A 16031-nucleotide genomic window follows, 5' to 3' on the forward strand; every position below is an offset into this window, starting at 1 on the left:
AGAAAGAAAGAAAGAGAGAAAGAAAGAAAGAAAGAGAGAGAGAGAGAGAGAAGCAGGGAGAATCCTGCAATCCTGTTCGGTGGTGAAAGCCCTCCAGACCTTTCAGCAATCAGAAATCTAATTGATTGCTGATGTGCTTTCAACTGAGGTTAGGACCTGATCGAGGAAGTCCCACAAAGATAACAGCAGCTCTAGCAGTTAGCAATACCAAGGAGACAGCCGCTGACTACTGCCAAGATGAGAAGCAATCTAGAAGATATGAGCGTGTTGGGTTTTTGGGGGTAGGCAGGTGCAGATGCATGGGGCTGGGAAGGATATGGAAACACAGGATGGGTATAGTGGGGTGGGGTGTGGGTGGGGGTGGTGGTGGCTGTGGTTAGTGCACTTGGCAGTAAGAGCAGGGTTGGTTATCAACGATTATATCTATCTTCCATGTCTTCATGTTCATGCCATACTGATTTGTGAACATTGAGGGACTCCACACTCCTACAACTGACAGCATTTCTTCACTGGGTTATTAATCTGGTGTGCTAATTCTTTCTCATTCTGCTGGAATGGAAATAACTGCAGTCCAGTCAGGAATAGGCCTCTATTGGCAGAGGGGCAGGCAATCAAGCTTCTGACTTTCTGCCCACAAGTTAATTATAACAGAAGTATTTCTGACTCCAAACCCACAGCTACATGTCTGAATGGTTCTACTCTGAGATTCAACATTTGACATCTGACTTCAATATCATAAGGCAGAGATTGTCGAGAATAGACAGGGAAAAATCAGATAATGGATAAAAATGTAGAAGATGATCAGTATGAGGTAATAAAATTAATGCAATAAGAATTTACTTTATACTCCCAAGGAGCAAGAATAAAAGTAAAAATGGCAACAAATTAAAAGAAAAAAAATTGCAGAATTGCAAATAAAGCAAAAATTCTGCCAAATGGGAGTGATGTAAAGGGCTACAAATGTGTTACAACAGAAAATAATATTGACAAAAAAAAAATACAAAATGTTTATAATTTTATTCAGGTTGTTCTTTAAGTTGTGTTGCTCTTCGCTGGAGTAGTATAGGCAGCTCAGGATGGAGTAGGAAAAGTGAAAAGAGAACAGAGAAAGTCGTAAACGACCAGAAGCTGAGGAGTGGAGAAAATGTGTTAAATTATTCTCTATATCTATTTTTAGCACATTGATCATAAAAATCTTTAATCATTTTGTGTTGAAGATTAATCAATTAGTATCCCTGAATTTTACTTTTACTTTAATTAGACTTTGTACATCGAACAGCTTATAAGCACCTCATCTTCCACTTGACTTTGCTGCAAGTGGATTTTTCCATTCTTGAATCTGCATTTTCTTGAGCACACAACTCAGTTCAATGGCTAAGACTGTTACTGTGCAGTTCATAAGTACCTGAGACTGCAGAGCATCTTCACGGAGCTTTGTAAAAGAAAGAGCCTCCCGGTCTTTCTGGAGCTCATTAATTTGTTCCCGAAGGTGTTTCATCATAACCTATAATTATATAGTGAGGGAATTAGATAATGCAAGAGTATATTTTAGTGTCCTTCAAAAATCTTCTTTTCTAATTAAGACTTTAATGTACTAAAGCCCCATAAGGTGCTTCAAAATGGACAATTGGACCAGAGGAGGAAGAGCAGGAAGAAAATTGTGATTATATGCTAAAGGATTTATAGCAAAAGTAACTACTTTTAGTTAAGGGAAAAGGTTTCTGAGGGATGAGATGAAACTGAAGGTTGTACCACCAAGGTGTAGGAATTTAGGGGGCAGAATAAACTTAATGAATAGAGGGCACCAGTATGGATGCAAAATTAGATATATGTTCAGATGTAGGTTGGTGCAAGACTGTGGAATGATTTGTAGATGAGAACAAACAATTTCAGGTGAATTTCTTTTCACAGTAGATCAATAATTGAAGTCAGAAGGCTGGGGAAATTGATAAGAGGGGCTTGGTATATGATAAGATAAGGTGAGTGGATCTTTCAATGAGTTGCAGTTCATGTAGGGTGGAGCAAATACTGTTTCTCCTGGAAATGACAATGGCATGGATTATAGTTTCAACAACAGTGAGGGTGACCTAGGGCCAGCAATATTTTGAGATATGATTAGAGACTCTTGTCGATTACTGCACTGTTAGTAACCCAGGACTGCCCTATCTGACTTTTTTGAGGTTTTGATGTGTATAATGCATGATTTAAAAAATTGTATTGTATCAAAAGTCCGTAAGACATGGGAGCAGAAGTAGGCAATTTGGCCCAATGACTCTGTTCCAGCATTCAATGAGATCACTAGTCTGATAATGCTCAACTCCAATTTCTTCCCTTACCCCAAAACCCAGGATTCCTTTACTGATTAAAAACCTGTCTATTTCAGCCTTGAAAATATTAAACACCCAGTCTTCATAACCCTCTGCTGTACAGGATTTCACAAATTCACTATCGTCAGAAAGAAAAATCCTTATTTCTGTGTTAAATAGGTGAATGCACACTTTGAGATTATGCGCTGTGGTCCTAGATAGTCACAGAATGGAAAAGATACCTTCTCCACATCTACCCTGTCAAGTCTCTTAGGAATGTTATATGTTTCTTACTTCAATCGTACAAGTGATATTTTGGTCACAGTTGGAATAATGTGTGCTGTATTTGTCTCTTTCTCTTAGGAGTGATATTATTGCCACAGCGGAATTGCAATGAAGTTCACCAGACTTGTTCCTGGGATGACATAACAGTCCTATAGGGAGAGATCGGGCAAACTGGGACTGCTATTTCTAGAGTTTCAAAGAATGAGGAGTGACCTCATTGAAACCTATGAAATACCTATAAAAGGCTGATGCTAGCAAGATGAGTCGGTTGAGGTATCTAAAAGTAGGGGGTGCAATTTAAACATAAAGGGAGATGTCACTTAGGTCAGAGGTGAGGTGAAAATACTTCAATGAGAGAGTTGTGACTCTTTGGAATTCTTTATCAAGGCGATTGTGCAGTCTCAATCTTTGAGTGTAGTTAAAGTAGAAATTGATATTGAATGTGGAGATCTCATTACCAGTGGAATACAGGGACATGGAAATGGGATGAGTAAAAAGCACTAAAGTGTTATTCAATCAGCCATAATCTACTGAATGGCAGGGTAGGCCTGAAATGCTGAATGGCCTGGTCCTCTTGCTATGTTTTGTTCTTCCAAAAGCCAATGTACAAGCCTAACCTACTCCACCTAACCTCACAAGAAAATAATCTCCTTATATGGAATCAAACTTCTCTGGAATGCCAGGATATATTTTCTTAGATATGGGGTCCAAAACTGTTCACAGTATTCCAAGTGTGATCTGATCAGTGCCTTGTATTATTTGAGCAAGACTTCACTATTTTAAAACTTCATTCACATTAAAGGCTAACAGTCCATTTGTCTTCTCTACCATCTGCTAAACTCACATGCTAACTTTTTTGTGATTCATACACAAAGATGCACAAGTCTGCAGCTGACTTCAGATTTTCCTTCATTTAAACGACGTTCTTCCTGCTAAAGTGCATAATTTTATGATTTCTCACGTTGGATTCAATCTACCTAATAATTTTTGACCACTACATTATCTGCCTATATCCTTCTGTAGACTGTCATCCTCATTACTCACCTTCCCACCCACTCGTGTCATCTGCAAACTTGACTATAGTACATTCACTTCCGTCATCCAAGTCATTAGATATATTGTAAATAATCGTGGCCTCCGCATTGATTCATGTGGCACTCCACTAATTATCAGTTGACATTCTGAAAATGTTCCCTTATCCCAACTGTCTATTAGTTTGCCAATCTCTATCCATGCTATTATACCACCTTGAACACTATAGGCATCTTATGCACAGTACCTTATCAAGTGCCTTTTGAAAATCCAAATATATCACATTTCCTAATTCCCCTCTACCTATCCTATTCAAATAACTCCTTATACTTTTAGATAAAAAATTCTGACTTTTTAAAAAAAGGAAATGATTCTTATGTTCAGGTAAGCAATCAAAATGATACAATCTGCAAAAGAGATGCCTGGCCCTCCATTCAGCCTACTTCTATTACTATTGTCAATGCTAAGCTGACATCTAAGATTGACAAAAACATTGTGTCCTGCATTGTAGTTTGGTGGAGAGGAGGTTATTTATTTGGTTTGAAATGGTCTGTTAACTTTGTTTGCTTGATAGTTCTACAAACTTGAAGTATGCTTATTTTTCTTCAAAACAGATTTCAATATCCATGTACGTAGGCAAGAAGAGTTAAGAGGATTCAAGTTTTCTTGAAAGGGGCATTCATTGCTTGTATGCTTGAGAGTTATTTTGAGGGTATAGAAGAGGCAATTTGTTTTCAGAGATTTTTGAGTTATCGATTGCTTACAGTTTATATTTATGTACCTCATAGACCGTGACTGAATGGGCTTACAAGTTGCATGCATCTGGGTGGAGGGAGGAGAAGGAGGGCTGAAGGACTAAACAACCATGAATAGAACTGGGTTAATGTCCTGGGAGGGATCTCAAACCTGCCAGCTTTGCCCAAGCCTGCCTCTGTTGCTGCCACAGAAGACAATGGCCCCAGCTCTAACCTGTAGGCAATTCCTGGAGACCAAAACACTCAGTGAATGAGCTGTCTTTTTTAAAAAAAAGTCAGGAGTGTGTTGTTGAGAAATGGTCCAACTCTAGGTTCTTGAACTGAAGACAAAAATCCAGTTGCACAATTATAAAGAACTCATCCTGGAAATAGAATCAAATATGTAACCTGTCTATAACTTGGTACTTCATCAAGATATAAACACAAGAGTCTCCCATAATCCTAACAGATGACAGAGCTGCTTTCTCTGTGGGGAGAAGAGAGAGACAGAGCGATTTAGAGAGCGAGATGACTGGTGGTGGTGTTACCCAAGGGTCACCAGATCTCAGGACAGCAGAGAAGTTAAGAAGGGTAGTCTTTCACGGTAACCTCAGTGCAGGAATTGAACCCATGCTGTTAGTCTCACTCTGTACTGCACATCAGCCATCCAGCTAGCAACACATGGCCTTTCAAATAATTTATTAGATTCCTGAAGAGTATAGCTCTTTAGTTTTATTAAAACCAGTTAAAATCTAGAAATCTACCAGGAAGATTTAAGATTAAATCTTAAGACTGCACTGAATTTAGAGCTCATTACCTAAAACCTTTATGGTGATGTGTCTCCTCCACAAGTGTTTCCTCCCACCTCATTATCTCTTCAATATAAAAAATATACTTTTATTTCTTCCTTTATCATTTACAAACTTCCTTCCCCTGTATATATGCCAGATTATATAACTGTGTTACAATATAATGCAGTCATGTAGATTCATGGCTCCTGTTTTGAATGGACTCCAGTTCAAACTGAAAAATGGAATTACCAATATACAAAGTAAAGATTAACAGTTCAGAGTAGGGATTTCCCACAACAGAGCAGCGTGTGCCTTCACGTAACATTGTGATCGGCATTACCAAAAATCATTAAGTGTATCATCCTCCTGAATAAGGGGAAAATAACAGGACTATATAAATACACTAAAAAACAAAAAAAAAACTTAGCTTTGTACATGAAGAATAGCCTAATTTCACATGCAATGTAAACTTGCCAGAGATACACAAGTTCATGAGAAAGTCCATATATAGTATTTGTTTCAAATTCAGAACTTCAGCACTTGTAAACTATGTTTGAACAACTCTGGATGCGCCCCAACATTTTGTTACAAAACTCATAATTATACAATAGAAATAAATATTCTACATGTCAAAATATACTGACAGACTTCCAATTTAAAATATGCAGCAGCCTAACTAGAAAAGTACAATTTTATACATAAAGCAGATTTATGAAATATTCTACGGTTCCAGACTGTGACAACTGGGAAATTCTATGAGAAATCACCTGACCAGGACCTCCATAAAACTAAATATTTGCATAAGTATAGGGTGCTTCTCCTACTCTGGCACTCACCACCACTCATACCTTGCAAATCACATTTCGTCAACCCAAAAGTTCTGATCAAAACTCTTCATAACAAATCAAGGAAAAATCTGTCTGGATGTCTGCTTCTGTAAAAACTCATACATTTGAGCATTCTTCAAAAGTCCTGCCTACCCAGCAGTGACTGCACATGTGCAAGCCTGCCCCTCAGAACTTGGTCAAAAATCACATGACACAAGATCATAGTCATAGACTCATAGAGATGTACGGCACGGATTCAGACCCTTCGATCCAACTTGCCCAGGCCGACCAGATACCCCAACCCAATCTAGTCCCACCTGCCAGCACCCAGCCCATATCCCTCCAAACCCTTCCTATTTATATACCCATCTAAATGCCTTTTAAATGCTGCAATTGTACTAGCCTCCACCACTTCCTCTGGCAGCTCATTCCATACACATACCACCCTCTGGGTGAAAAAGTTGCCGCTTAAGTCTTTTTTGTATCTTTCCCCTCTCACCCTTAACCTATGCCCTCTAGTTTTGGACGGCCCCACTCCAAGGAAAAGACTCTGCCTATTTATCCTATCTATGCGCCCCTCATAATTTTATAAACCTCTATAAGGTCCTCCCTCAGCCTCCAACTCTTCAGGAAAAACAGCCCCAGCCTGTTCAGCCTCTCCCTGTAGCTCAAATCCTCCAACTCTGGCAACATCTTTGCAAATCTTTTCTGAACCCTTTCAAGTTTCACAACATCTTTCCGATAGGAAGACTAGAAAATTGCATGCAATATTCCAACAGTGGCCTAACCAATGTACAGCCGCAACATGACCTACTAACTCCTGTACTCAATACTCTGACCAATGAAGGAAAGCATACCAAATGCCTTCTTCACGATCCTATCTACCTGCGACTCCATTTTTAAGGAGCTTTGAATCAAGGTCTCTTTGTTCAGCAACACTTCCGAGGACTTTACCATTAAGTGTATAAGTCCTGCAAAGATTTACTTTCCCAAAATGCAGCACCTTGCATTTATCTAAATTTAACTCCATCTGCCACTTCTTAGCCCATTGGCCTATTTCATCAAAAGCCCGTTGTAATCTGAGATAACCTTCTTCGTTGTCCGCTACACCTCCAATTTTGATGTTACTTGCCAACTTACTATCTATACTTCTTATGCTCACATCCAAATCATTTACGTAAATGATGAAAAGTAATGGACCCAGCACTGATCCTTGTGGGACTTCACTGGTCACAGGCATCCAGTCTGAAAAACCTTCTTCTACCTTTGAGCCAGTTCTGTATCCAAATGGCTAGTTCTCCCTGTATTCCTTGAGATCTAATCTTGCTAACCAGTCTCCCATGGGGAACCTTGTCGAACGCCTTACTGAAGTCCATATAGATCACATCTACTGCTCTACCCTAATCAATCCTCTTTATTACTTCTTAAAAAAACTCAATCAAGTTTGTGAGACATGATTTCCCGCACACAAAGCCATGCTGACTATCCCTAATCAGTCTGCGCCTTTCCAAATATATGTAAATCCTGTCCCTCAGGTTTCCCTCCAACAACTTGCCCACCATCAGGCTCACCGGTCTATCGTTCCCTAGCTTGTCCTTACCTCCTTTCTTAAATTGTGGCACCATGTTTGCCAACCTCCAGTCTTCCAGCACCTCACCTGTGACTCTTGATGATACAAATATCTCAGTAAGAGGCCCAGCAATCACTTCTCTAGCTTCCCACAGACTTCTGGGGTACACCTGATCAGGTCCTGGGGATTTATCCACTTATATGCATTTCAAGACATCCAACACTTCCTCCTCTGTAATGTGGACGTTTTTCAAGGTATCATCATCTATTTCCCTACATTCTGTATCTTCCATCTCCTTTTCTACAATAAATACTGATGCAAAATACTCTTTTAGCATCTCCCCCATCTCCTGCGGCTCCACGCAAAGGCTGCCTTGCTGATCTTTGAGGGGCCCTATTCTTTCCCTAGTTACCCTTTTGTCTTTAAAGTATTTGTAAAAACACTTTGGATTCTCCTTAACTCTAATTTGCCAAAGCTATCTCATGCCCCTTTTCTGCCCTCCTGATTTCCCTCTTAAGTATACTTCTAATGCCTTCATACTCTAAGAATTCACTCGTTCTATTCTAATATATGCTTCCTTTTTTTCTTAAACAAAGCCTATATTTATTTAGTCATCCAGCATTCCCTATACCTACCAGCCTTTCCTTTCACCCTGACAGGAATATACTTTCTCTGGACTCTTGTTATCTCATTTCTGAAGGCTTCCCATTTTCGAGCTGTCCCTTTACCTGCAAACATCTGCCCCCAATCAGCTTTCGAAGGTTCTTGCCTAATACTGTCAAAATTGGCCTTTCTCCAATTTAGAACTTCAACTTTTAGATCTGGTCTATCCTTTTCCATCACTATTTTAAAACTAATAGAATTATGGTCGCTGGCCCGAAAGTGCTCCCACACTGACACCTCAGTCACCTGCCCTGCCTTATTTCCCAAGAGTAGGTCATGTTTCGCACCTTCTCTAGTAGGTACATCCACATACAGAATCAGAAAATTGTCTTGTATACAATTAACAAATTGCTCTCCATCTAAACTCTTAACACTATGGCAATCCCAGTCTATGTTTGGCAAATTAAAATCCCTTTCCACTGTATTGTTCTTAGAGATAACTGAGATCTCCTTACAAATTTGTTTCTCAATTTCCCTCTGACTATTAGGGGGTCTATCAGTAATACAATACCAATAAAGTGATCATCCCTTTCTTATTTCTCAGTTCCACCCAAATAACTTCCCTGATTGTATTTCTGGGAATATTCTCCCAAAGTACAGCTGTAATGCTATCCCTTATCAAAAACACCACTCCCCCTCCTCTCTTGCCTCCCTTTCTGTCCTTCCTGTAGCATTTGTATCCTGGAATATTAAGCTGCCAGTCCTACCCATTCCTGAGCCATGTTTCTGTAATTGCTATGATATCCCAGTCCCATGTTCCAACGTACCTCTCATTACATTAGAGCCAGTCCCAATACCAGGAAGGTGGCAATTCATGCAACATTCCCTTGAGAATCCATCATCCCGTCCATTTTCCAAAACAGCATACTTGTTTGAAATGGGGATAGTCACAGAAGACTTCTGCACCACCTGCCTACCTCTCTTACCTTTCCTGGAGTTAACCCACCTATGTGATTGAATCTGAGACTTTCCCCCTTCCTATAACTGTCATCCATCACATCCCCTTGTTCTTGTAAATTCCTCATTGCCTCAAACTGCCTCTCCAACCGATCCATTTGATTTGATAGAATTATTGCAAATATAATTCTCAGTAACCCATAAATTCTCCCTAAACTCCCACGTCTGATAAGAAGCGCATATCACTTTAGGCCATTTTTGCTTCTTTCAATCTACAGACCCAGAAAATAGCACTGTCTTATTCCTCTACAAAACACTTCCCAGATTAAATTAATGGCTTACATTTTAAGTTTATTCAAGAGATCTAGCTCAATAAAACATATAATCAAGAAAGAACCCACTGTACTCATCACTGCAGACTTAGTCTAAGGCTGCACTTAAAATCCACGTATGTGTTTCTGTGCTGTGACGCCGCCCAAATAGGTTCCTCCGAGATCAGTTGTGAATTTCACCTTTTTTAAAATTTTCCCAGATGCACTCCGATGTGCAGCGATACATAAATTTAACAGTAAAGGCAGTATCTGCACAGGTTCACTGCCGTGTCATTTAGCAGTGTGGGTTTCTTTCTCTCCTCCAACAGGTTTATTTGAAAACAATACCTAGTGTTTTCAAATAAACCGGTTGCACTACAATCTGGTGTTGCGTGATTTTTGACCTTGCCCAACACTGGCACTTCTACATTGGAACTTGAGTATACACCTTGGGCAGAGTCTGAGTTTGTGATGCACAGTGGTAACAACAGCATGGGCTTAATTCCCACATTAACTGAGAACACCATGAAAGTCCTGCTTTCTCAATCTCGCCTTAGACATAGTGACACTCAGGTTAAACTCATCACCAGCTGTCTTTAATGACAGAGCAATCCTATAGTTCTCTGTGACTACGGTGACTATTACTACATACCTGGATTGATACCCAAAGAATCGACCTTCTAAGTGTACCATTAATGCAAAATCCACAAGGTTCTACAAAGTTGTTTTGTGTGAGTTGTTTCAATAGTGCACCCAGCCCTTATGGATGGAATAGTCTTAACTCCTCATGTTCTCAAGAGGACTGTCATGCCTGGATAACAAGGAATGTCTGTGGAGGATCTGTGAAGTATACGCCTCAATCCCTTAAAATGGAAATTTTAAAGGTTCAGGATAGTTTAGCTCAGATCAAAGAGATAATTGTATTGTCCAACAGATGGACTGTATCATTTCAAGAATGTGGCTCATCAACACCTTTCAGGGGAATTTAGGAAGGAGCATCAAACGCTGAAATATCAGTGTTGAAAAATGTGGTGCTGGAAAAACACAGCAGGCCAGGCAGCATCCGAGGAGCAGGAAAATCGACGTTTCAGGCATAAGCCCTTCTTCAGGAATGAAGCTGGTGTGCCAAGCGGGCTGAGATAAAGGGCAGGGGTACCCTTTATCTCAGCCCGCTTGGCACACCAGCTTCATTCCTGAAGAAGGGCTTATGCCTGAAACGTCGATTTTCCTGCTCCTTGGATGCTGCCTGGCCTGCTGTGTTTTTCCAGCACCACATTTTTCAACTCTGGTCTCCAGCATCTGCAGTCCTCACTTTCTCCTAGCTGAAATGTCAGTGATGATCAAAGTCCTGGAAACCACGAATCCTTGCTATCCCAATCCACTAATGCAGTTTGTCCTTTGATCTTGCAATTCTCCATCCACATTCCATTTACCATCTACTGTGCTGTATCATAACAATAGACCCAATAAAATTCCTTTAATAACTTTATAATGCAAAGCCCAATTGCCCACTTCATGATTCCCCTCTGAAAGACAAAATCCAATAATAAACAAGACAGAAAAAAAATTACTTAATTTTAAAATTTGACGTGGTTAATGAAACTTAAAATCCATAACATACACCTGGCAAACTCTAGAATGCTGATACAAAAAAAGGAGTGCGACATTGTAAGTTAATACCTCTTGGGCAGAGATTTTGTTTGTCAATTCAGCCACTTTTGAAGAGGAGTGTTCCAGTGCATGCTGAGTCAATATCTGTTCTAATTCTTGTTGATGGGCTGCTTTTAGTGCTGCAACATGCTCAGCAATACCTCCTTGTGCTCTGCAGAATGGAGAAAATCATTAAAAATGTTCTACTTTATGTGAACTATTAGAAAACAATGAGCAAGAATTAAACTGCAGTCTGAGGAAGGGTCACCGGACCTGAAACGTTAACTTTGATTTCTCTTCACAGATGCTGCCAGACCCAAACTTTTCCATTAACATCTGTTCCTGTGTTGAACATATTTAAGGCTAATTTTCAAAGTCTGCCAATTTGACTTTATTGGCAGCACTCTCCTGACTTAGGGTTGTGGGTGCAAGGCTGCTCTTTAGGAGTTGAGTATACACCTTGGCAAGAGTCTGGTTTGCAACGCAGAGTGGTGAGAACAACAGTAGTTTAATTTCCACACCAGCTGAGATCACTATGAAAGCCCTGCTTTCTCAACTGCACCTGAGGTTTGGTGATGTTCAGGTTAAACTCACCACCAGCCTCTCTCTCTCTCTCTCTCCAATGACAGAGCGGTCCTATGGTTCTCTGGGATAATGGTGACTACTATTACATACCTGGGTTGACACTTAGTGAAGCACCAAGGGACGTTTGATTCTTTGTTGAAAAGAATTGTGAGATATTAAATGGAAATCCAGCAAATCTATTTCAGTAGTTCCAGTGGACATTAAAGAACTGAATACTGAAAAATGGTATATGCAATAATCTGATATTCTATTATTCAGTGATAACCTCAGCCACTCTATCAAATACAAGGTGGCTGTTGGATAATTGCTGTGCAAAACCGTTGTCATTTTGTCCACGATTGCCACTGCTTGTCAAAATCATTAACTGTATCTGAATGAATGGGAAATAACTGTTAGCTTAGTAAATGATGTCCAATTTTTATATGGATGAATAAGAATGAAGAAGTTCTTTGATAGTCTTTTTTTTAAAAGGGCGTGATAAAGATACTACAGGCTAGAAATTCACGTACACCTGAATAGTGAGCCATGGGTTGCCAAGACATTACAGGAGAGCAACAGGCAGCTCACATGGCACAGACCTGAGATATGTGATAGCAACTAAGTTTTCAGGTAGTTTCAACAGGAAGGCTGGAGGCATCATCTTAGATCATCCTAAAATGCATAATTTGCAGTTTGTTTTACTGACTAAGCACAATCTATTCAAATGAGAGTGTCAAGGAAACAAATGTACAAATGATTAAATCCCATCTTTACCTCCTTGCTTCATTTTCAAATTGGGCTAACTGTGCTCTTTGCTGTTCTACTTCCAAAGATAGTCTTTCGATGTTGCTCTTCAGTATATCATTTTCTTTCAGAACCTCGGAGATGTGAGAACCAGAAAAGTCATTTGGCTGGTAAATCTTTTCATCTAAAGTTGCTGGGAAAGAGTCTGTGCACTCATTGTCTTTTTTGGATTTCTTGATTAACTTCTGTTGTGTGTATTTCTCTGCCTGTGATTTGTTATTAAGGAGCACCCTCCTCTCTCTTTGTAGATGTTCCAAAGTCTTTGAAAGCTCTTGTATCTCTCGGTTTTTAGTGGCTAGTTCTAAATTGAGTTTCTCTATCTTAGCGTGCTGATATGAATGTTGCTTATGCTGGTCAGCCATTCTCAGAGAACTTTCTTCTCTCTCCATTAATTTTAACTCTGTCTGGTAAAGTTGATTTTTCAGTTTTTCAATGTCACTTCGGAGTCTATTTTCCTTGGACTTGTGGGCTTCTTTTAATTTGAAAATTTCCTCTTCCAGTATCTTCATTTTTGGATCAGAGTCATCTAAATTTTCTCTCTCATGGATTAGCTTGTCGACTAAACGCTGCTCAAGGTCTGAGACTCTCTGTTCGTACTGAATCTAGAAAATATACAAAATAACAGCTTATTAAACATTTTTATTCATAATGTATTTTTGGTTCACACCTCCATTTGTGGGGAATTACCCTACACAACCTTTTCAATCAAGCCATCATGATAGAATGGATCAAATCACTGGGGCCAGTTTACAAAGAGATAATCCCCGATACCATAGATATAACTTTGAGACAGCAACTATTTTAATCCCTCTGTTTACCTTTACTGAATGCGAAAGAACATTGGCTATTATAAGACTCCCTCTCTGTAATGCTGAACTGATGTTAGTCTACACGAGCTTACATTATACAAAAAACACATTATTTCTTCAGATGATATAAAAGTGAGACCATTGCAAGAAGAACGAGGAAAGATCAGAATAATCAATTCATGACAAATCTTAATAACCCAATAAGATCGCTTACAACCTTCACTTTGTCCTCTGCACGAATGCATCACTTCCTCTAATAAAATACGCATGAAAGACAGAGTAGAATCTTATATATGGGATAACCATGCGGGCTATGGTGAGTAATCTGGGAGAAACACATGAGAAGTCCAACAAGGCCTATTTCAATGTTGGGAGTAGTTAGTTGCATTTTTGAAATAGGTTTTGGGTATTGAGATGAGGATCTTGCTGGGCAGTGGTGAGATGCCTATTAGCAGGGATCATTGCTTATTGACATCCTCTTTAATATTGAATCTCACCAGTGTAGCCACTCCAGAGTTCCACGCAATACAACTGGTATGCCAATTGTGGAATTCATTTCCAATTCAAAAAGTTGCTGGCATGCACAGACCTTGGAGGCCCGATAGTGGAAAAGGAAATCGAAAGGAACACTGCTCATAGTATGTGTCGCAAGCAAATTTGACATTGATGATTGTTAATATGCAAGGCTGAGGTCATCCCTTGCTCCTCTGAATTGCCATCTTGGACACCTGGCCACTATGTCTCAGGCATGCCCCATGGCATCAGGTGTATGAACCCCATGTCCAAGGATGCTGGCATCTGACACCTGCCACCCTCTTAGGTTGCACGGCACATCTGTAATACCCTTACAGTTCACTTTGGCACTTCAATGTGGCACTTTGCTGTGAACCAGCACTGAACTCACTGCTGCAAAGACTGTGCACTCAGGGAAAGGCATCCAAGCTCATTGGACCAGGCTGCCTCTCAGGGCTGTCTTGTTGCTCTCTTCATGCTCCCTTACTTTGTGCCTAACTAGTGAGTTACAAGATTCCTACCATATCTGCCTTGTTCTCTCAGCTGAAACCACTAGGCTTACAGTACATTAGTCATATCTTGGCATTTAATATATACCAGAAAGTAATGAAGCTAATCATGGTTGTCAGCAATCCTCACTCATGTCAAGCAAGACTGCCTTCAGTTGGGGCTCCGCGTGCACTAAGTCAACTACAGCCACCAATACCAGTCCAGGGGCTTCGACAGTCAGTCAACTGGGGTTGTTCAGGTATGGCTTCTTTTCTTGTAAGGGGTAAGGAGCCAAATGTTAGGCAGCCCACCACCCATTCAGCTCTTTAGTCCCATTGTGGGCTGTTTTCTCCTGAAATGAGTGAGTAAGTGAGTGAGTGGATGAGGGAGAAAGGGAGACAGAAGGATTGAGTGAGTTGAAAGCTGATGGCACAGCTGATGTGGATGGGGGAAAAAATGTAGTGACATGTCTCAAGTGAGCGAACAGTGCAGAGGCCATGCAACATCGGTGGTGGCAGCATGTATGGTGTGGGTGAGAGCAGTGAGAGAAGATGTTGCATTCAAATGTGAGAGTGGCAGAACACAAGTCTTGATGGGAAGTGTATATAGTAGCAGACATAGATTGAGTGTTAGCTCTCATACTGCTGGAGTGGAGGAGGTCACTGTCCTTCATCCTTCACTGTTGTGCATTCCACCAGACAGCAGAGACAGTGATGACCTGGGTGGCAACCTCAGCCTGTGTTGGCAGGGTCTGGTATTGTGGCCTCTATTGGTCCAGAGGGAAGAGGACAGTTCCTCTCTGCACCCTCTTGTCCACAAGGACCTCCAAGTCCTTGTCCACAAAGTATGGTATCAATGACTCATTCTGTGCTAAGTTTCTGGCAAGTATCAGTTCTTATGTAGGGCAGTTCCAGACTGACAGTGCTGTCCGAGTACAAACAGCCTTTTAAATAGAATTGACTCCTGATGAAGGCTTATGCCCAAAACATCGATTTTTCTGCTCCTCGGATGCTGCCTGCCTGATTTTCTAGTACCACACTCTCAACTCTGATCTCCAGCATCTGCAGTCCTGAATTTCTCCTTTTAAATATAATGCCAGTGTCAGGGTTGATGTTCTGTTTTAGGATATCCCAGCAGAGGTGCATTGTTTTGGGTATAGCGAGTTGTTGAATTGGGATAATATTGGACAACAGTGAAAGAATAGGGACAGGGTCAATAGTTAATAAGGTAAGTTTGGGATGATATGGCAAGGAATCTTGCTAAGGCTTACAGACAGAAACTTTCTGTGTCATCCAACAAAATTGAGTGAATCAAATGTTTAAGATTCTGCCCTCCAATTTTAATTTCTGGCACAAATACAAGAGCTGCAAGATTGACCCTTGCATACTAATAATCAACAGAGTTTGCAGAGTAGACTGAAAAAATTTGAAACTAAATCTGAAAAAGGCACAATGAAAGCTTCAGTCCCAGTCAGGCAAAACTACATGTGTGTAGACTTTGTGCGAAACAAAGCATGAATCAGAAGCATAGCTTGGGTTGAACAGGAAGATAAAGCTGGAAATAATCCAGTCAAGCCTGAGACATTGCCTAAAATTGGACACGCAAAACTTAACTAAAGCACCAAGTATCAAAATGAACAAGCCATACAAAATCAAAGAAAAGAAATGATTAAATAAGATTTAAATACAAAAGGAGCATAGTCACAATTAAGATTTAAATACAAAAGAAGCATAGTCACAATTAATCACTCATGGTATACTTTTCTCTAAATAGACCCACTGCAACA

General features: G+C 40.2%; 1 protein-coding gene across 7 annotated transcripts in view; it reads right to left on the bottom strand.

Annotated features, from left to right (window-relative positions):
* Nucleotides 1-16031, bottom strand: part of cep162 (centrosomal protein 162) — a 122136-nt gene that overhangs the window by 4322 nt on the left and 101783 nt on the right. For 6 of the 7 annotated variants that reach the window (XM_072553333.1, XM_072553295.1, XM_072553332.1 and 3 more), the window contains 3 exons: nt 12405-13036; nt 11097-11238; nt 1406-1504 (listed from right to left, as the gene is read on the bottom strand). In XM_072553333.1, the coding sequence (XP_072409434.1) occupies nt 1406-1504; nt 11097-11238; nt 12405-13036 (873 nt within the window). The remainder of the gene's footprint in view (nt 1-1405; nt 1505-11096; nt 11239-12404; nt 13037-16031) is intronic. The other variant, XM_072553314.1, reaches the window with a different exon arrangement.

Source organism: Chiloscyllium punctatum, chromosome 3 (genome assembly GCF_047496795.1).
Source record: "Chiloscyllium punctatum isolate Juve2018m chromosome 3, sChiPun1.3, whole genome shotgun sequence".
In the NCBI taxonomy this organism is placed as follows: Eukaryota; Metazoa; Chordata; class Chondrichthyes; order Orectolobiformes; family Hemiscylliidae; genus Chiloscyllium; species Chiloscyllium punctatum.